The sequence below is a fragment of the Pleurodeles waltl genome, chromosome 10, assembly GCF_031143425.1.
Source record: "Pleurodeles waltl isolate 20211129_DDA chromosome 10, aPleWal1.hap1.20221129, whole genome shotgun sequence".
Classification (NCBI taxonomy): Eukaryota; Metazoa; Chordata; class Amphibia; order Caudata; family Salamandridae; genus Pleurodeles; species Pleurodeles waltl.
The window spans coordinates 316,326,169-316,348,124 of NC_090449.1; the positions used below are offsets into that span (position 1 = coordinate 316,326,169).

The window sequence follows — 21,956 nt, forward strand, 5'->3', positions numbered from 1 at the left end:
TCCTCTCACATGATGGGGTGCAGGCTCGCAATGCTTCACCTACATGTAAAGCTTAGCACAGAAAGGATGACTAGTGAATAGATAGAGCATTACACCCAGGTGTAGAAGTAACACTACAAGCGAGGAGGTCTACACATGCAAACTTACTTTTGTAAATTGAGCCCAGTATGTTATGGCGTAGATGAGGTGGTGTTGTCATTTGGACAATCAGCCTGCTGACCTGTGTACCAACCATCCTTGTCATAGCTGGCAATGAATACTTGACTTTTTAGAAATTGGTATCCCCAAAGTATTCCCTGAACATAGCACTGTTCCTCCATGGGACATGTACCTTATATATTGCTTCCATTTTACATGTTTCTGTCCCTTGTACGTTTGCTTACACCAAGTGTTTCTTTATGTGGGAACCTCCATAAGAGACATGATTCTTTATCTAATGAATTCCCTGTCTTAATAGACAATCTTAATGATACGCGTCAAATATCAAGTGTTCATTGCTTTTCAAGTGGCCTTTGTTTATATGACAGCTGTTATTTAACTGAACACCATACTGTGGTCATATTAAACTGTTCTTTGTTCTTTATAGAGTTAGCCTCTTCAGTATGCACCTATTGAAGTGTGTTTATAGCTGCACACCTGTATGTCCTGCTGGTATTTGAGGATTACATTTATTCTTGTAAATCAATGCAGCCTGTATAGCATGTCTTTGCATCTTTCTAGTTTGCTTTCAGTGCTGTTGTATGTCACGTTTATATAGGAATTTAACCATTATGTTACTAATTGAAGTTGTTCTGTTTAATCTATCTGTCTATCTATCTATCTATCTTTCTATCTATCTATCTATCTATCTATCTATCTATCTATCTATCTATCTATCTATCTATCTAGCTTTTTATCTTTGCAAGCCTCTCTATGCAACTATCTTTTCAACACTCTATTTATAATAAAGATTTACAAAAACTTGAAAAACAAAGAATATTAGCAAAGGCAATTTGTGTTATCTACCCATTTTGCGTTGTTGGAAGGACGATTTAAAGTGCTTCAAAAATGCACAAAAAAGGTACACGAAATGTAATGCCCATGACCTCACCCTTTAGGAAACAGATAGTTTTAATTCATCCTACAGATAAGATTACACACCACATTACCCATACCTGTTCGACAGAGATGACATTGCATGTTTTAGGTGTTGTATTTTTTGGTATGATTACTGTGAAGTCTGTAGCATTGCATTTGGTGTGCGAAGTATGATTTTCATGGCTACTGTTTTTGAATTGCGTTCCGGACTATAACTTAAGAATTTGTTTTATGGTTTTAATTTGCATCAATTACCTTTTTCTGGTGCATTTTTAAAATATAGCCATGACTGCACTTTAACCTTTATTTTTTTCAGTGACTCTTCAGGGGCATTTTGAACATGTACCACATCCAAGAGGGCCCTGGGCCCAGACATCAGCGGGTGGCCAATTGCTTCTGTGCATGGACTTTTGCTGTGCACAGTAGGATATGGTTGCTGGGACTGACCTCTGGCCAAGCCCTTTCCCCATCCCACCGTTGATGACCATCCCACGTGTGCAGCAGTGGTTTAGTAAAACGTTTTCACAAACAAATCTTTTTTTAAAAGCAGGTCTATTTCCTTTAAGAGTAACTGGGTGTATTTTTTGGGAGTTTTGTTTGTTTTAATACAATTACAGACATAGGGGCCTGCTGACCCTTGTAGCCAATCTCGGAAGTCAAAAGGTGCACTCTGCTAGGTAAGGCAGCTCATTATGTGTAACAGAACATGTTGCCCTTATTTTAAAAATATATATATATATATATATTTACTTCACACCAGTTAGCAGCATTTCCTTGAGTAGACTTCTACTTTGGTGTAATTCTATTGTAGAGCAAAGATCTATTGATAATTAAAATGGAAAATGACTCTTTATATTACCATCAGTGTTCATGGCCCCACTCTTGACAGTTCTGCATGAAACTTAACATGCAGGCCTGAAGTGGTTTGCTTATTTTGAAAACTTCATGCAGACTCATAAACTGAGCCAAAGTTAAAAAAACAAAACATGCCCTTTCAACAGAAATTTACTCAACCTCAGTCATAACTACAGAGACACTATCGCCCTCTCCTTGATATATTCACATAAAAAACACAGTTAAAAGGAGGTTTTAGGTTTAAAATATAAAACCCAACACCATGATGCACGTGCAGAGGGTGCCTTTCAGGGTTCACCAACTATGTGGTCTGCAGACCACTTGATGTGAGCAACTGTGCTTTAATTTTAAGCTTTCGTGTGCCCTTTGATTGCCCACCCCTTCTAATGTCTGGAGGTTTGAAGTTTGCTCACCCTGCCACAAATGTGGCCTTTTATTTTTTATGACAGGCCTATTGACCATGCCAAACCCTGTAATGGTGGCTCTAAGAGAAAAATGTCTCCAGTGGCCAGCCAGTCAGAGACTTCAGGTACGCGAACCCCAGCTTTGGTCTCACAAACGTTAGGCACAGCGTTGCTCTTCCTTATGTTTCACTGTCTCAACTCCTTCCCTTAACTTGCTTTCTGCTCCCATCTCTGTCTCAATTTCCACCGCACAATCCCTCCCGTGTCCAGATCTGCTTTCAATTCTTTCCTTTGCTTAACACTGAAGTAATTTAATACTGTGTAACTGTTTCATGGGAAAGTCAGGAAATTTACTCCAGCAAGCAAATCTCTATCCAGTATGGTAAAAGCAATGTAACAGCCCCAAATTTCGTGAGGGTACAGGGGAAGGGTTTTCTCTACCGGCAAAATATTTTCACCATGGAAAAAAAAGAGAAAAAAAAATCAGGGCCTCATTTACAAACCCTTTGCACCGCTGCTGCACTATTTGTATTTGTCACAGCGGAGGTGCTAGCAGAGCACCACACTGCTCCAGATTTACAAACTGACGCAATAGGCCCAATGCATCAGTTTGTAAAGCTCCTGTGTCACATTATACCTGCGCCTGGTATAATGAATGCAGGATAAGCTTTCCCACGGAAAAGGTCATGTAGAACTGCTGCAGTAAAATTTACAACTTTTCACTGCGTCACTCTATGACTTCACTAGATCAACACTTTACCGCCTGCTGAGATCAAGCGTAAAATTGATTCATGGCTTTTCCTAATGGGACTGTCCTTGCCTTGCTGGAGTTACGTCACTTTGATGACGCAACTTCAGCATTGCTTCACTTTAACACCAACAGATGAGCCAGAATTTCTGACGCATCCATGAAAACGTGCACCATGGAGATCTGTATTGTAATACAGTGCATCCATGGCGTCGTTAAGGGATGTGTGGCAGACGCAAGACATCTGACGCATCGATGATGATGCGTCAGGTTCTTGTAAATGAGGCCCTCAATTTGTGATGCACAGCAAAGCTATCTTTTCTGAGTGTATAATTGTGCCCTGCGGACAGCAAAGCTGAGTCAACAGCACTATTTTAAAAAAATTACATGACTCAATGAAGCAGTTTTCGAGACATACTACTAATGACGTTTGTAAATAGGAAAAAAACGTAATTCTACACTTGGAGTAATTTTATGGGTGCACATTACTAATTTCCCTTGTGAAGTGGACCTTGAGCGCCTCTATCTTTGCACTTTGGCCTTACTCACACTCGTCGTGCTTTCTTCTACCTCTAGATTTATGATGATACTGTGTAACTATACATCTGGATGTGGTGAAGTAATGAGAAGGTTGCACCATGAGGCGAAGGATTCAACTCCTGCTCAGTTCAGCACGGAGAATCTCCTGGTGTATATAAACAATTAATGCTGCAGCACTCAGTAATGTGAGGCCGCTTAAATTGTCGGATTTAATATCTCAACCGGTAAAACAACATCTGGTCAGCATCCCCGGCATGTGGGGTGCACAGGCACTTAAAGATTTGGGTAACATCTGCTCGCTGCCAGAGGTGCCGTGTTCCCCGGACTGGTGGTTCGCAAAGCCTGAGCTGCCTTTGCCATTTGTGATATACACAAGAGGCCTTTCTGCCGCTACCCCGTCTGCAGCTCGTTGTGCTACAAATAACATCCCCAGGCATTTCCATCTCGCCTGTCTGACTGCATCCGAAATACAGAACATTTTGAATGGGTTCAGTCCTTCACAGCATGGGAAAAGGAAATTGCCATGTTTATCCCTTTATGTCGGTGTATGGCTGCATGGAAGAAAGAGCATCCGAGGGCATTGCTATTCCTTCTGTGCCACCATATAATTCTCGACAATTAAGGGCCACAGGCATCTTTCCTCTTTCATCTCTCTGTACAGTATCTCTGCGTGAAATAAGAACCACCCCAGGAATTGGCGTCATTTTCATCCCACTGTGTTGTTGTGTGGGGTGAAGGACATCCCAGGCTTCTACCACTCTTATGCTGTGATTTTTTCTGCTCCTTTGAAATAAGGGGCCGGTAGTTCTATTTGCTGCTCACAACATACTGGTTACAATTTGTGATCAATGTACGATTAGATCGCAGCCCGACTTGTTTTATTAATATTCATTAGGGAGCCAATCAGATTGCGGCTTGGCACTCAATCTGATTGGCTACAATGACAGTGATTGTGGACTGCTAGGGTAATAAGGCCACCATGTGTGTGACTGATTTTTAACGAAGTATTTTTTTTTAATACGAAATTGCTGTCTTTTTTCCTCAAAGGAAATGAGGCTGGGTTTTAAAAATGGTTTCCATGTTTTTTAAAGTTTCTTTAAGACTCTTCAGCAAACCTTTTTTCAAATTCCCTTTGCAAATGGTTTACCAACTTCTTTGAGATGCTGCTAAATTTTCAATGACTGGATTTCAGTCACAAACCATTGATGCATGGGATACTAATTCGGTGTTTGGGAGAGATACCTACAACACATCGTTTCCAGATACCAAATCTGTGCCTATTCAAAATCTCATTTTAGGATTTGGAAAAAACTTTTCCGGCTCCTAAAATCGAATTAGTATATGATAGAAAAAGTTTAAAATGTTGCAAATGCTGAATCGAAGCATTTGAGACCATTAAAATGCTAAGTAAATCTTTTTTAGTGTGTCATTTTATCAACAGGGAACACTTTTTAAAGTCTAAGGCCCAAATTTAAGGATGGCATTACCCCATCTCATGCCACATTAGCGTCATTTCTCTGACACTAATCTGCAGTTAGATTGCCAAAAATTCTGGGCTGTATCTACAAAGTGGACCAATGCATGCATTGTGCCACTTTGTGACCCTTTGCGCCACATTACACAGGCGCCATGCATAATGTATGCAAGGAGGGCGCAAAAATGGCACAATGACATCTACAAGATTTAATTGCACCATTTTTGGCGTAATTTTAGCGTCATGTTTTAACGCCTGCTGAAAGCCGGCATTAAAAGGACAACCCATTGAAATCAATGGGCCTCCTTGCACTTTGCTCAACTAGTATCATAATTTTTAACGCTAGTGGAGCAAAGCACCACAACAGCATCAAAAGGTTTGACGCTATTGTTCCTAATGCCGCCATGGTGCATCTTATCTTAAAAACGGTGCACACATGGTGGCCTTTGGGGGGGGGACGCAGAGAGGTGCAGGAAAAGTGAAGCGCCACTTTTCATAAATCTGGGCCTAATTATTCTAGCAACCCATATGTTTAATTGTGCATAGAAAGGTGTCCGAAGTTTTGAAGGACATCCACATGCTGAGATCTGACTTGACATTTTTTATTTTAATTATACCTCCATTTCTTGTTTTACAGGTCATTGGATAGGAAGTTGCAACGACCTGTCTTAGGAAAGTCACAGACTCTGCCAAGCATCCCTCAGTCACCAGTGTTGGGTAGAGTATCCCACTTAGACTCGAAGATACACCTAGGGGACATGCCTGGACTACATAGTAGGACTTCCACCTCCTCAGAACCATCGGAAGGCTGCACAGTGCCCTCAGCAGGTATGTTGGAGTGGTTAATATGACAGTTGTTTTATAACACATTTCATTGAAGAGTTTCTAACATATTTTATTGAATTTGCACATTACAGTGCGAACAATATAAAGTAAGGGTATATTAGAGAGTTGGCCTAAAATATCTGTACATCACTTCAGGTTGTGCCCATTGTACCTACAAATGTATACAGAATTCTAGGGCACACAGTGACCGGCAGGAGATTGAAGATGTTAAAAGGTAATTCATAAAGCAGTCGGGTAAAGTGCTGATTTGCTAATACGTTTATGTATGGATAAAATCATGTACATGGCCTTTAAATTATGGCAGGAAAGAGAGAGTTGATTTGTACCAAGGTTTTCAAACCTTTTCTGAAAGATAGGAGTAACTCAACATTTCTCTGATCTCCTCAGTGAGCATCGAAGAAGGTACAAGCAAATGTTGGTAAAGCTTTGCCACGAGCCACCCTTGCAACACTTCGTGGTGAAATTCAGTTTCTTCACTCAGAATTTATGTGTCCTTATAGAACAGTACTCACCAAATATGTTGCTTCGCTGATTTAGGAGATTTAGATTAAATAGCTCTCTGGTTTTAAAAATATTATCTTGAATTTGATATGAGACATCGCTGTGAGCCAGTGGGCATCTTTTACAGCAGGCAAGAAATGAACATCTAGGGGCATTTAAGAGCCACTTACACCATATATCGCCTTATTAGCTTAATTTTTTATGCAAATGTGGCAATATTATGGCAAAAATGCCCAGTCACATTTACAACTTTGTAACCCCTTCGTCACATTATGCCTCCGCCAGACTAACTGTATGCAAGTGGGGCATTCCCCTAAAAGGTTTCTTTGCTCCATTTCTTTCGGCATTTTTAACGCCTGCTAAGAGCAGGGGTTAAAAGGGGGCACAGCATTGGTTACAGCAGGCCCCTATGTACTGTTCAGGGTTAGCACCAAAATTGTGGCACTAACCCTTAACAGTATATCAAAAGTGTAAAAAATTCTGATGCTATTGTCTCCTACCCTGCGCTGTGGTGCACCGTAATTTAAATAAAGCACATATATGGTGGCAGTAGGGGGGTACTAAGAGGTGCAAGGAAAGTGGTGCTGCACTGGGTTCAGTGCCACGTTTCATAAATCTGCCCCCTAGTATTTCCCTTTATCTAAAAGAAAAGTTGGCCATGTCCCTCATTAACATGCTAGACTTTCAAGTCCTTCCATAATTGCCTTAGAAGGGCATAGGTCCCCTGGGCAGAATACAGACTTACGAGACATTGTAAATGCTATATTTGTTTCTAAAGCAATGTCAGGTAAGCAGAATGTACCATTGAGCCAAGCCAGTCCTCACCGCCATCTTCACCTCTGGCTGACTATCTCATGGTGGAAGGGCTGCTTTAATCATATACGTCTCAGCCTGGAAATGTCCTTAACTAGACTGCATGAAACAGAGGATGGGGTCGAGAAATCACCCCTGGGAAAATAATCAACTCCCTCTGAAAAAGCTGTTGTCGAAGAGTTGTCTGATTAGTTTTAAGAGCCAGATATTCATCTTGCCTCTAAGAATTCTTGCGCCACCTGTGATTTTCATTGAGCTTCAACAGTTCAATTCTGTTAGGATTCTCCTTCTACAGTCTCTGGGCTTTCCTCACTACATTCCGTATATTTTTCAGTCGGGGATAAAACACTGGTTGGACTCATTTTCCCTATTTTGTGGTGGTTTCCAAAAAGCAAAGTGTTTCACGATATCTACAGGGGTATTGCTGCTCCAGCTACCGTATTGTTAATGCCCCCATCTCTATGCAGTTTGTCCTCTTCTCTTGCTTCAACTTGTTCTTAATTTTCCATAGTTAGCACTTGAACATTTCTTTACGTGGCTGTGGGAATTTTGTTTTAATGTTTATCCGATGGTCTTTGTAAGGATCCAAACATGCATACATCAATTAATGTGGGTGGGGTGTAAGTATTTTTGATCAAAAAGCAAGTCTTGTTATATCTGCAAAGCCATAATTTTTCCTGAATTTGTAAGCATCATCTAAAGAAAAAAATTAACCAGATCGTTCTAGGTGTCAGTGTTTTATTTTTCAACCTGTTAAATGTTAAACGAGTTATATGCTTGAATACCGTCATTTACCTGATAGGACATAATTGAATGTAATATGTTTGTCACAAATTACTGCTGTCCCTTCTCCTTGACAAATTGGATTGTATGTCTGTTGTTTATTGCTAAATGTATATTAGCCCTAATGCTTTGTGTAGCCATGTTTCAGTCACAGGATGTCCAAGCAATTATTTCAAAGAATTTTACCTACTTCAAGGCCAAGCTCATCGAGAGGTCGATCATTATTCGGGGCACATGCATTGGTAAAAATTGTACTTTAACTGGATAACATAATTTCTTCCCTTTTGTATTTTCTTGATTTATCTAATGTCTAGGCATACGAATGAGGATTGGACATTGTTGGCACCCATTCTCTCTAGAAGGCACGAGTAGGTCCCCATCAATTATAACATACAATTTTATGAGAAAATATAGTTTTATGAAAAAGCTCTGTTTTGATAGATGTAATTGCCTCTTCCTTAATGAAAATAGATGTGTCATATCATTATCACTTGTGGTGAACTCTTCGAAGATCCGTCATAGCAATGCTTCCTTGTCACTCAGTGGTTCTATCAGTGATATTTTCATTTCTTCTCTAAGTGGTCTTTTTTAAGTCTTCTTCTGCCACTTAAAGGTGTCATGATCATGCTAGTCAAAAGCACCACTACCTTGCTGGATCTGGAGGAGCAGACATGCAGTGGTTCATCAGTTGTCGTGTGACACTATTCCATGTTGCAGTTGTTTAATGTTCTCTTCCTTGCAATAAAAATCACATGAAGCTAAAGTGACTTGTCTAAATATTATTAAAACAGTCAGCTAATTGACACTTAAGACTTTAAGCTCCTATATAAACACAGTATACAAAGATTGGGAATGTTATGTTTTGTTACATGAATTGTTGCAGTGCATATTTGCCGTTTGAAGTCCTCTTAGAACTCCAAAGAGGGTCTGACTTTTCCATGGCACAGCACTCATTTGTTGCCAGGTATTGATGTAGTCTGGTCTGTGTTAAAAAAGGATCTGATTATGGATAGTGTTTAACAACGATTTATGCTGCTTTAATTGAAGACCACCATGGGTCCCTATTGGATATGGATTTTAGTGGGTCACTGTGTCTGAATGACTGGGCCATTGGATTTTGCCATTTATCTCACTTCACAAGACTAAATGGTTTATTACAGTCTTGCCAAGTTGCATGCTGTTGTGTTGTCAGGTGGCATCCCAATGTCAACTATATGTCTTTAGTGCTGTGTACTACTTCTGATTAGTCTGGTCTGTTCTCATTGATGTTGTCTTGGCTCCATGACATATGAACATGCAAGAACTGGGTTGTATAAATTGTGAGCTTACTTTGCCGATGCCATGGTTTTTAGATTTTGCCTGCACATCACTTGCACTGTGCTTGTGAAATCTATTGTATTTTATATAAATGTTAAAAGGAGCTTAGATCCTTCCCCCTTGCTTTCCTTGCTTTCATTGGTTCCTGTGCTTGTCACTTACCATTCTCTGTTTCTATTGGCTGTTACACTATTTTCTTACATTTGCCAATGCCTGTCCCTTGTTTGTTTGCAGTTGTCAGCATCCCGAGGCCCAAGTACTGTGTTCATCCGCTTTGGTTTCGGCACTCACCCGCCCACCTATGGCAACATACACTCACCAGTCACCCTAGGGCCGAAGCAGGCACCTACTTTAGTGCTTCCTTTTGTTGCAAGTTGGGCACTAGATTTCAGACCCCATGCAATTTTAGGTTAGCTGGTATTGCAAGTCTAATTTGCGATAGTGCCCTGTTGGTTGCCCTGGACAGAATCATTTCCCTTTTAGGTCCTCTTCAAGTAGCGTGTTAACAGTGGCTAACTTCAGATAATCTGATAGCCTAAAAGAAGTGAGTTGATAGTGTCAGCCCAGTCACTAAAAAGCAGTAGTTCAACTATGAAGGCTCCACCCTTCTCAGCTCTGCCAAGTACCACGTAACACAAGTAAGACTAATGCTTTTTAGTGCTGGTGTTCGCATCACTGCACTAAAATGGATTAGTAACGCATTTACAGAACTGCTGGATACAGTCAGGATCATGAGTGGCTCCACAGCTGAAGGAATAATTATTAACAAAAGTTCGACTCACACATGCTTCGGCGCAACTGGCAGCATTTCATTTTTGTGTAGCAGGCTTTCAGACTTGCTGTCATCAAGCACCATATAAAGTATAATTTTTAGCGTTTGGAATTAGACACTGCCATCTAATGGAATCTTTGAGGATTCACCAAATTCTTTCAGTGTTAATTAAATAAGGGTTTCTACTGCTAACAGCATAAAACGCTAAAACAAAACTCAAGCTCTGTGCAATGCTTTTTTTAAAAACTTTGATGTTATAGACACTTGGCATTTTAGGCACCACTGATTTTATGCCCAGAGGCACCATTTAGGCCTTTGTAGTTTTGTGAAGTATTCAGTCTAAGATTCATGTGTTTAATAGACCCCTACTCACCGTTATTGAGTGGCAGCACCTTTGAATTCCCCCAACACTCACCCGAGTAACGGATCTTCCACTTGGCCAAGGAGAGTACCAATGCACTGAGGTGCAGCTTCCAGGCTCATGCTAAGAATAAGCAACATTTCAGAACAGGTGCTGATTCTCTGACAAAGAGGGTTAGCATGACCATCCGTAAACAAATAGAAACAGAGATGAATCCTGATATGAGCAGTCAGGAGTAGTTGACTTTATAATTATAGTGCCACAAGGTCCTAGCATGCAGCTGAGAAGGCACTACAAATATGAAGGTCGCCATTTTAAAATTGCATTACAAGCAGTATTAGTGTAACTCGAACTATCACACATTTGGCACAGTGTACAGTGTCATGACTCATAAGTACATTGAAACCATGCAAATGTCACACAAAAGCAATCTGAAAACTTGGTAGCTATGTTTTGCTCGCAAGAAAGTGTTACTCATAGCGATTGAAATGTCATTCATAGTTACAGTTGAAAATATAGCACATAGCAGTCTGAAACCTTGGTGGCTATGCCTTCTTGGGTTAACTGACACATATTTAAAAAGGCCTCCACGTTCCCCAGTAATTATTTGAATGTGGACTCTAATGCTCCTCCTGTCCTAAAACTCTGTCCTTTGAGGTGCACATTGTGCAGGTATGTTTGCGAGAGCAAGTCTGCAAGAGTTTTCCACTGATGCCCTCCGTAATATGTACCTGAAATGCAGTCAGGTCTGCATTGCCTAGTGCTGTCTGTCGAGGGCCTTCCATGACCACTGGCGCTCCGTGGCAAAACCCAAACAGCAGGTTAACAGACATATGCATTGGGACTACTTCTGGGCCTATTACCTGGGTAAGCCGTTATTTGACTTCCCAACATTTCCAACCCCACCAGACTGATCTATATTGAGTTTTCCTCAGTTCAGATTAGATTTATTGTACAATGTGATTTATAATAATTCATCATGTAATGATGTATAATAATTGATAGCTTAGAATTATTAAGCAGTTCAGCAACACATACAAAAAATCTGCTAAAATCACAGGAGTAAGAAAAAGAGGAAATGCCCGCAAAAAGTACATAATCACTAAAATAAGCTAAATACCCATTGAAAATCATGCTGTAATTAAGTCCACAAACGACTGCTCATGTGAAGGGCATATCTTCGCCTTTTATGCACAGCATAACAGCCTTCACATGGGTCTCCACTCTTGGTTCAATGGTTTCTTAAGAACCTTATACTATCGTCCAGTAATTCTACAAAGGTGCACGTACTGTGAGACAGAACTTTTCTGAGAAAACCACAGGGCACACAGACCTTTTTGCCACCCATTGCTGGGTCCCAGCCACCCTTCAGATCTGTCAGGGCCAATTGTAATAAACATTTTAATAAATGTATGCACATTGATTCATAGTTGAATACAAATACCTGTTGTGATTCCAAATACAAACAATGGGAACCAAGGCATATTTAGGGGCATATTTACAAGAAAGTGGGCCATCAGCTATGATGCGCCACTTTTCTTGCCCCCCCTCCATATCGGCATCTAACAACACCATGGTTGTGCCACATGTACAATATGGGGCTCCATGGTTGTTCTTGGCACAAAAGCATCAACATTTTTGATGCTATTGTGGCGCTTTGCTGCACTATTTTCAAAAATGTTTATGTTAGTGCAGGAGTGCACAGGAAGGGCCATTCATTTCAATGGGTTCATCATTTTAATGCCTCCTCTGAGCAGGCATTAAAAATGATGAAAATAAAATGGTGCTGTGAAATCTTATATATTTCACTGTGCCATTTATTCATATCTCCCTGCCCCGGAACGCCCCTCGCATACATTATGCCTGGCACAGGCATAATGTGGCACAAGGTTTACAAAGTGGCGCAATGATTGCCTTGCACCATTTTGTAAACATGGCGTGTGGAAAAAGCCACCTTAGACCTGCCTTAGCGTAAAAGAAAATGACACTATTATGGAGCTAAGGCACTGCAAGGAGCTTGTAAATATGCCCCTTAGTTTCTCAGAGCTTGGGCCATAATAACCATAAGCTACTCTTTCCTGCTTGACAACACCATTAAGGGTCCTCTTAATTAATTTGACCACTTTCTTCCCAGCTCTGCCTGACCTACAAACACTTGAAGATGCCTAAAAGTATCTTGACAACAGGCAGTTATTCGTCCTCGGGGCACCAATTTCCTTACAAATTAATCCTTTTATGATTCTGAATCCACCTCATTACCCATATGATTCTAAATTCACCTCCTGGCCCAATCACTGTATTTTAGCCTGCTTTGACAAAACCAATAGGTTTGACTTGCATGTGTGTCTTAACGAAAACATAAAAACAGCCTGTTTAAGAGAGAAAGCACAAAGAAAAACATTGTTGCTTTTGGCAACAATGCATAAATCAGATAAAGTATTACATTTGTGATGAAGGGAGGAAGTAATAAATAATGTGAGCTATGTGACAGCACTAGAAGTCAAAAATTTGCTGTAATACAAATACTGCTAAGTTCTGTCATTACCTCATGGCCCTAAATAAGTCAATTTGCATCATGTTTAGTGAAGGCTATTTGATGAGTATTGCTGTGACTGTGAGAAGCACATCTTCATCCCTTCATGCTTGACATCTCTGGGATCGCACTTTGTTAAATTCTGCATTATAACACGTGAAAAAATGAGCCAAGCAATATTGGTAACTTTAATTAACACTCCTTGCATTATATAACCACCAGTTATTTTTTATATATATATATATATATATATATATATTGGCTTTCTCAATAAACAAGTCATAACACTTTTATGGAGTTTCAGTAACTTATATGGCACAACTACTCACCAGGCTAAATCTTACAACAAAGAAAAATAATATTAATCACATTGGTGAAACCTAATGCATTTACCAATGCTTGTTGAACGTTGTTGTGCAAAATAGTAGTACATTTCCTCCATTAAAGACCATACATAGAAGAGGTATACAGGGTGTCATTACAGAGGTGGCATAAGGTTACTGTGACTAAAATGGGATGCTGAAGTGGAGGGGTGAGTGGAATTACTGAGGAGTCATGTGGTATCCTGCCTGTTTTGTATCTGCCACAAAATCGAAGCTATGCTAATGTGTTGAAGTAGTGAGTAGAAAACTTAGAATGTAGAATATAGAATTTAAGCAATAGTAGAATGAAACAAGTCAGTTGGTCTTCTGCAGCTGATATTTATGAGACGTTTCTATTGTACCTGGGTACTTGAATACAACTTTTTGATATAATCTCTTCTGTGGACTCCCACTTCTTCACATTCACCTCCTTCCCAATATACTTGATTGACATATGAAAATCAAATATGAAAATTAATACCATATTATGTTAACAACCAGAAAAGTGTGTTGTGCTTATCATTAAGGGAATTATAGTAAACATAATGCTTTGTTTCCATTGTCAAACAAAATCTTTCAAAAATTTAGGATTACTTTTTTGTGCTCACTTCTCCGCAAAGTGGAAGGAACATGTCTAATTTCCCTATTATCATCTAGGCGTTTGGAGACACCAAGAACAACAGCTAGTCTGTTTAAGTTCCAAATGTGATTATCACTCAGTTGACAGCATTGTGAAACAATTTTACCACATCAAGGGGTGAAGAATATTTAGCAGTCATCTTTCTTTGGGGAAGTCTCACTCTCACCATATCTCCCACTTTTGCCTTTAGTTGATGAGGCAGCATGTCTCATGTCAAAGATTAACTTACACCGCTCTATCTTAGCATCTTGATCTATTTCCCAGTTATTAAAGGCCGAACCATTGCCTATTTCTATGTAGTGCATCTACCTGGGACACATCATTGTGAAAGGTTTTCAACCCCGGACCAACTCAAAGGTAATCTTTTTGGTAACTTTATGAGGGGTGGGGCAATATATACTCACTCTTTCAATAATCTCTGCTCCCCAATATCTGTTCTGGGATTTAGCAATTTGTATGGCCTCCTTCAGCACTCGGTTAAACCTCTCTTCCATTCCATTAGTCTCTGGGTGATAGAGGAAACATTTTTTATGTACAATGCCACAACCAGATAAAAATTCTTCCATCTCTTTGGAGACTAGTTGCACGCCATTATCAGTAAAATAAACTCAGGTAAACCTTCCCTATTGAACAAAGAAATTCCATGAATTTATATGTTTCTATATTTTGAGTAATACAAATTTCCGGCCACCTTGAGTACATGTTGACCAAGACTAAAACGTAGTACTGTCAAGTCTTGGCGGTCACTGGTACTACTATGTCCAATGCCACTTCCTACCAAACTCTTACAGTTTCCTGTCTCACAACCATAGGTTGAACTCTTGTCTTATACACTTTATCACTGGAAATACAGTCCAGATAATCGGGCACAGACCTCTCAACTTGTACATCAATACCAGGCCACCAGAAGTACAGCCTAATTATTTCTTTATTCTTTGAAATCCCTTGGTTTCCTTGATGTCCAGGTTGAATAATCCTCTCCCTGACTTGACCGGGAAGAATAAGCCTTGTGACCCTCCAAACAAGACCCCTTTTGACAGAAAACTCATTATGCACATCCCAATATTTCTGAACTTCATTTTCCAACCTGTTTTTGTTGGTCTATCCATCAGAGATTTGACCCAAGACTCTCTGTAAAACTGCATCTTGTGCCAATTGTGTTTCCATTTTTCTTCACGAATCACACCATTGGTGACTTCCCTACCACTAAAGCCATCAAATTCCCACTAGTCTCCTTTTGAATCACTCTCAATCGGTTTAGTAACAAGAAATGACAAACAGTCAGCTACCTTATTCTCAGGTCCAGGAATATACTCAATACTGAAATCATACTCCTGTAGTGCAATCACCCATTTGCTGATATGAGAGGAAATGGCATTCAGACCTTTCATGCTGAAAATCTCTTTCAAAGGCCTAGGATCATACATGACTAGAAATGTCCCCCCCCCCCAGAAAACCTTCTTTAATTTCTTAATGGCCTAATAAATAGAAAGAGCTTATTTCTCAATCATGGAGGAGTGATTTGCAGGTCCTATTATAGCACGAAGCAAGTATTAATAGTTTTCTCCTTTCTTCTCTAACTTGTTTCAAAACTGCACCTAAACCTTTGGCACTGGCATCTGGGAGTAAGTTGGTTTGTCTCCAAGTGTCAAAGCTTTGTAAAGAGGGAGCATTACACAAAGCGTTCTTGATGTCCTGAAATTCTGAATCACACTGAGTGCCCCAAGAGAACTTTACACCCTTCTTGAGAAGTGTTCTCATGTAAAAAGTGTGACTTGCAAACTTGGCACAAACTTATTATAATATTATGCCATGCCTGAAAAAGTGACTACATCCTCCCTGCAGCTAGGAGTGGGAAGTCGATATTCTCCACCAGCTGATTCTTTGGCCTAACACCATCTTTAGTAACCCAGTGACCAAGATATTCAGGCCCATATTTAAGAAGGCTTAGCGCCACATTTGCATAATTTTTTTTATGCTAATGTGGCATTAGGCTTGGAAAATCCCCACGCCATATTTACAAAGTGGCGAAAATGCATTTACTGCCCGATTTTGTAACCCTTTGTGCCACATTATGCACGCGCCATGCATAATGTATGCAAAGGGGGCGTTCTGGTGCAAGGAGGCCTGCAAAAATGTCACAATGAAATCTACAAGATTTCATTTTTTGGCGGAAAGTAGGTGTTAAAAGGACGCACCCATTAAATCAATGAGCCTCCTTGCACTTTGGTCTACTAGCATCAAAATATTTGACGCTAATGGAGCAAAGCTCAAAACTAGTGTCAACAATTTTGACGATAGTTCCCTAACTACCACCATGGTGCACTCTATGTTAATTACAGCGCACTCATGGTGGCGTTAGGAGGCGCTAAGAGGTGCAAGAAAAGTGGCGCTGCACTAAATTTAGTGCCACTTTTCTTAAATCTGCCCCTCAGTTTCTCAAAGATTGAACCTACACTTATGCTCATGCAAGGTAAGGCCTCTCTCTCTTTAAATGTACCCAAAACCTGTTTGGGTCTGTCATCATGTTCATCCTGGGTTTTTATGAACAATAAAACATCGTCTTGATAGATTTTAACTGCAGAAATGCCCAGAAGACGTCTTCCGTGGCTCTTTGGAAAACAGAGGTTCCAGAGTTCAATCCAAAAGGCAGCCTCACAAACTTGAACATGCCAAATGGTGTGATGAAAGAGGTCAGATCCATAGAATCATCCCTGAGGTCTAGAGTCGAAAAATTACAGACTCCTGAAGTAAAGTGAGCATCTCTGATATGCTGGGGAGAGGACACTTATCAGCAACTACGTTCTTATTAAGACCCCTCAGGTCCACACCTAGTCTTATTTCACCAGACGTTTTGCACGTGAGAATAATGGGAGCGAGCCACTATGTTGCCTCCGTCTCAACAATGATGCCCTTGCTTTTCAACTTGTTAAGTTATGAGAGCATAGCATTGCATAATGCTAGTGGCACAACCCACACCTTGTAGGACACATGCACAGCCTCAAGTTCTATTTTATGAGTGCATTTGTTGAGACAACCCACTGTGTCTGTAAACACATCCTTAAACTCATTGTGCAAACCTGTAATCATCACTTCATTTCCTTTTCCTATCTTGTGAAGATCCACCCCAAATGTTGGATATTGAACTACTTCTTTATTCTTAGTCCTTTCTTTCAAGATAATGCAAGGTTCAATACCTGGATCCAATAGAATTTATAGATCACCTTGCTGTATCCAACTAATGATACTATCTCCTTTACATGAGATATAGATTTTAACCATAGTTGACGACCCTTATACCCCAGGTCGTCCCAAAAATATCCTAGTAATGTTATTGGTTGACCACCATAAGCAAGTGGTTTAATGTCACGCTTTAGTATTGAACTTTTCCTTTAAATTTTTCTAAATATAACTTTTTTTGGCACCAGATAAATTTTCACCGCAGAATGAAAAACAGCATCCTAACTGAATGGCTGTTGACTAATTTATTGTCAACCAGACCTTTGTTCCTGGAATGATCAATATGGAGTACAGCCTCGCCACAATGTTCTTCATCATACTCACAATTCCAATCATTACCGCCATCAAACCCCACTTCGTTTACACGTTTCGTTTTTGAAGGCACTTTGCAATACTTAGCAAAGTATCTAATTTTCCCACAACTGCATCACATGACAGAACGCGCGGGACATGACTTGTTATTAGCACGATTTTCACCACTTCACAACAAAAGCACTTCCCTTTAACCAATTTCTTGTTGCCAACAGTTGAGGAACTATTAGTTGTGGTAGAAAAGCTCCCCACATGCTTAGCAGAGGTGCCTTCAACCTTCTTGGAACCAACAACATTATTCTCTTTTTTTAGAACTTCGACACAAGCAAGGGAATGTTTGATGCATTTGGCTACAATTAATATGCCATCCAAAGTAGGATTGTCATCTTTGATTTTTTGGGGGCATGTATAATTTCTTCTAATAAACCCTCAAACTGTAGCATCTAACTTGTGTAAGTCAGTGATGAAAGATTCAATTGACTCTTGTGTTTTTTGCATGTGCCTACTGTAACGAATGGTATCTATTGCAAATCTTCACAGGAGCAGAATGATGCCTTGAACCCAATGCCTCTCTAGAGTTCCCAGTCACCAACTATATTTTTATCTGGAGACTAAAAAACTCTTAGATTGGAAAGGGGTTGGGGATGAAAGAAGAGACTGCCTCATACTCTACTCTGTGCTTGTCTATCACTTTGCCTATTGGTTTTGAGGACTCAGTGGTTATGTTACTTGAGCTGTAAGATAAAGCAAAACATTAATACTCTCTCTCACTAAGTCCTACCTTCTCTGTTCCTTTTAACTAGGATTAATCTTTTCTTTATAAAAGTTTACTTTTAGTGTGATCTACCCCAGTGTAGAGAGGCATTAACTTCTCTTCTGTGTTTGCAATTAATGGTAAAAAATGCAATGTCGTTTTACTTGTGGAGCTTTTTGGTATGGGATTATACAACTTCTGTTTTCATGTTATTTTCCTCTTCATCAGCACACTGGATTTGATTGAAATAACAGCTCTTCCTGCTCTTGACAGTTTTCTCATGACTAAAACAAATGTTCTTCAAAATACTGCTCTTCCTGTCCTTTACAGTTTTCTTATGACTAAAATGAATATTCTTGAAATAACTGCTCTTCCTGTTCTTTACAGTTTTCTCATGGCTAAAATCAATGTTCTAGAAATTACTGCTCTTCAACTTTTGCATATGACAGAAAACGAGTGTTCTTGAAATAACTGTTCTTCCTGCTCTATACTGTTTTCTCAGGACTAAACAATTGCTCTAGGAATAACTGCTCTTCACTATTTTTAATATGACAGAAAATGAATGTTCTTGAAAATACTGTCCTTCCTGCTCTTTACTATCTTCTCATGACTAAAACAAATGTTCTTGGAAGTAACATTTTCTTTGGCTTGAAACCGGAACTTTTAAGAATTCGTTCTCTCTCTCCCAGAATACTTGTGTGACTGCAACAAATGACTCAGGAAAACGAATGCACGACTTCTCCAGAAAGGCTTCTGACTCTCAAAATCTCCTCAGTGAAGTGCGCCGCTTCAGAGGCTGTGTGCGCACTTCACATCACTCAGCTGTCCACAAGAGATCCTCCAGCTGCAACATTAGAGCGTCAACCTTGACTCTCAGCGGCCGCCATTTTGAGAGCCCTCCACTTCCAGGAAACTCTCCCTAACGAAGTCTGGAGATTGTGCGGGTGTCGCCAACTTTGAACATCCCCCAAAACCTGGAGAGGGGGAGCCAGAGAAACCGAGGATTTCTTGACACCTACTGAAATAGTAGCATTCCAAGATAGTACTCACCTTCGGTAGGTAATGCTTATCTAGTTTAGCCAAGCAAATCTCAAACTCATCACTTCAGTCCGGTAAATGTTCAAAGACTTCCTGTCTCTCCCGTCCCATACATTGAAGCAACAAGGATGTTTTCCTTTCAGCGCTTTGTGAAACACCACACACACATGTATAACATAGGAAAACTTTCTTCCATTTAGCCCACCTCATGGTTGGATCACCTGGATTTGTCAAAAAGAATGGTGGCGATGTAACATTCTGCATTTTAGAGAATAAAAATTTGACTCTAACGATCTAAAGTCAGAAGCAATGTCAATAGGTTGCAAAAAAGTTATAAGATAGTATGTATAGCAAAATGGAAAGTTCTATTTTCGCTAATAAACAAATCAAGACGTATGCAACAGCCACAGAGGTAAAATCATACAACAATATGACATATTAATGTTGTTAAAGGTGTGCACATCACCAAGAAGAAAGGTATGCAGCAAATTTGTGTATATCTCTGAGAAGACAGATGTGCATCAATGGTGTGCACATCACCGAGAAGAAGGATGTGCATTAATCGTGTGCACATCAACGAAGACTACGGTAGCTTGAAATGAGAAGTATGCTTAATCAAATGACGTGTCACAAACGTGTGCACATCACAGCAAAAATAAATGATATTCTGGGCCCTGCTCATAGCATTGAAACTCTGAGTTCATTCCTACATGACTGTTTTGTGCAACTCTAACCAGGAGAGGGCAGACTGCTTCTATGAAATTTTCTGATCCAGAAATTCTTCACTTCCTACAGGGAACATAATTAAGTGACATGCCGCAAATGTGTGCACATCGCTGCAAAAATAATGACATTTTGAACCCTGCTAAAGGTATCGAATCTCTGTGTACATTCCTATATGAATGTTTTGTGCTACCTTAGCAGCAGGCACAATGCTGCTTCGAAATGTTGTGAGCCAGGAATTCTTCACTTCGTACAGGCCGCGTAGCAATGTTCCTCTCTAGCTCCGTAAATAATAAACAAGCTGCGTCGCCCTGCAACATCGAAAAACCGTACATGCAGGACGCACAAAGCAATGATGGTGTGCACAAGTCTCCTCCCTGCCGAAGTCAACGCATGATAAGCATAAGGGGTGTGCCTTGATGAGACTGATAGCTGAGGGCAGAGCGAGGAGCGCAAGCCCAATGCCAAGTCTCTGACAGTTGAGGGCAGCGCCCTGGGCCCAAAAACGATTTGGTCAGGACTGCAACTCGCAATAAGAAAATAATTCTTTAAGTTAAACGCACAGCACCTTGTTGCACCAAAACACTGATCTTAAGAAGGATTAGGTTCAGAGACCCATGTTGAGACATTTCTACGTAGCCAAAGATACATTTGCTGTCTTCTTCTTTTAATACTGCCAAAGAAGTTTCTTGAGACAGCTGCAGATGATTTCTTTCCGTGAACATCGCCCATGAGAGTCCACAGATGAGATTATAATGAAAGTTTTAACTCATGTAAATCAGTACAGTAGATAATTCTCATCCATGTCAGCTGCAGAGGTAAAACTGACTTGTATCATTCTACTATTGCTTAGATTCTATTTTCTACATTCTAAGGGGCATATTTACAATAAAGTGGTGCAGCTCAGCACTGTGCCAAAATTGGCAGCTCTGCACTGCCTCACTCCTAAAACACAGAGATGCTCCATATTTACTAGAATATGGTGCATCTCTGTGTCTTCCACTATGCCAATGCAAAATTAGCTGCCTGGTGCCAGCACAGCCACCCTAGATGGCTGCTTTGTGAGGCAGTTTGTTTTTGGGCATGAAGGGACACCTTCCTCCACAAAAACAATCTTCAATGGCAATTTGCTCTTTCTATGTAAGCTGCAGAGAGAGCAAAAAACGAGAAGAAATGAAAGCATTTCTTCTCATTGCACCATGCTAACACCACCCCTGTGGTGGCTTTAGCTATGGGTGCTGCCAGAGATTTACAATTGCTTCTAAATCTGGGGAGCATCAAAATGGAATGGGTGCGACTGTGGAATGTCCCTTCCACACAAAGTGCTGCTTGTGAAGGCCCCGTATTACACAGTGACGTTAAGCCACAAAAAATCCCATTAACACCGCCTTATAAACACAGCACAGTGCAGAGCGCCATAGGAGTGTCATATAAAGTGATGCTCTGGTGGAGCTGGCAGCTTGTAAATATGCCCTTAAGTTCTCTACTAACTACTGCAACACATTAGTATAGGTCCAACTTTCTGGACGATACAAAATAGGCAGTATACCACCAGTATGCCAAGCATAAGAATGAAGCAAGGCCTGGACTTTTTCCGCCTACTTGTGCTGATAGAGCAATGGAGAAATTATAATTTTGTCTTAGTAGGAATTTTTATAAGTTATTTCTGTATTCATTTAGTGATTTGGGATGAACAGGGACATAAAATAGGTCTGGGAACAAATTAAAAACGGCCTCATTAGTAAATCAGATAGCTAAAAAAAGTCCCATGATTGCAAACTAGGGCAGGTTTGAACTTGTATAGACACGTTCTATAAATGTTTCGAATTGTATGGAAGACTGTTTTGATTTGCACTTGCTGCA

At 40.1% G+C, this 21,956-nt stretch overlaps 1 protein-coding gene across 1 annotated transcript in view; it reads left to right on the forward strand.

Annotated features, from left to right (window-relative positions):
* The window catches only part of LOC138261506 (ankyrin repeat and fibronectin type-III domain-containing protein 1-like), a 1,513,685-nt gene that overhangs the window by 193,922 nt on the left and 1,297,807 nt on the right, over positions 1 to 21,956 (forward strand). The window contains exon 3 of the mRNA XM_069210501.1: positions 5,736 to 5,926. Within this exon, the coding sequence (XP_069066602.1) occupies positions 5,736 to 5,926 (191 nt within the window). The remainder of the gene's footprint in view (positions 1 to 5,735; positions 5,927 to 21,956) is intronic.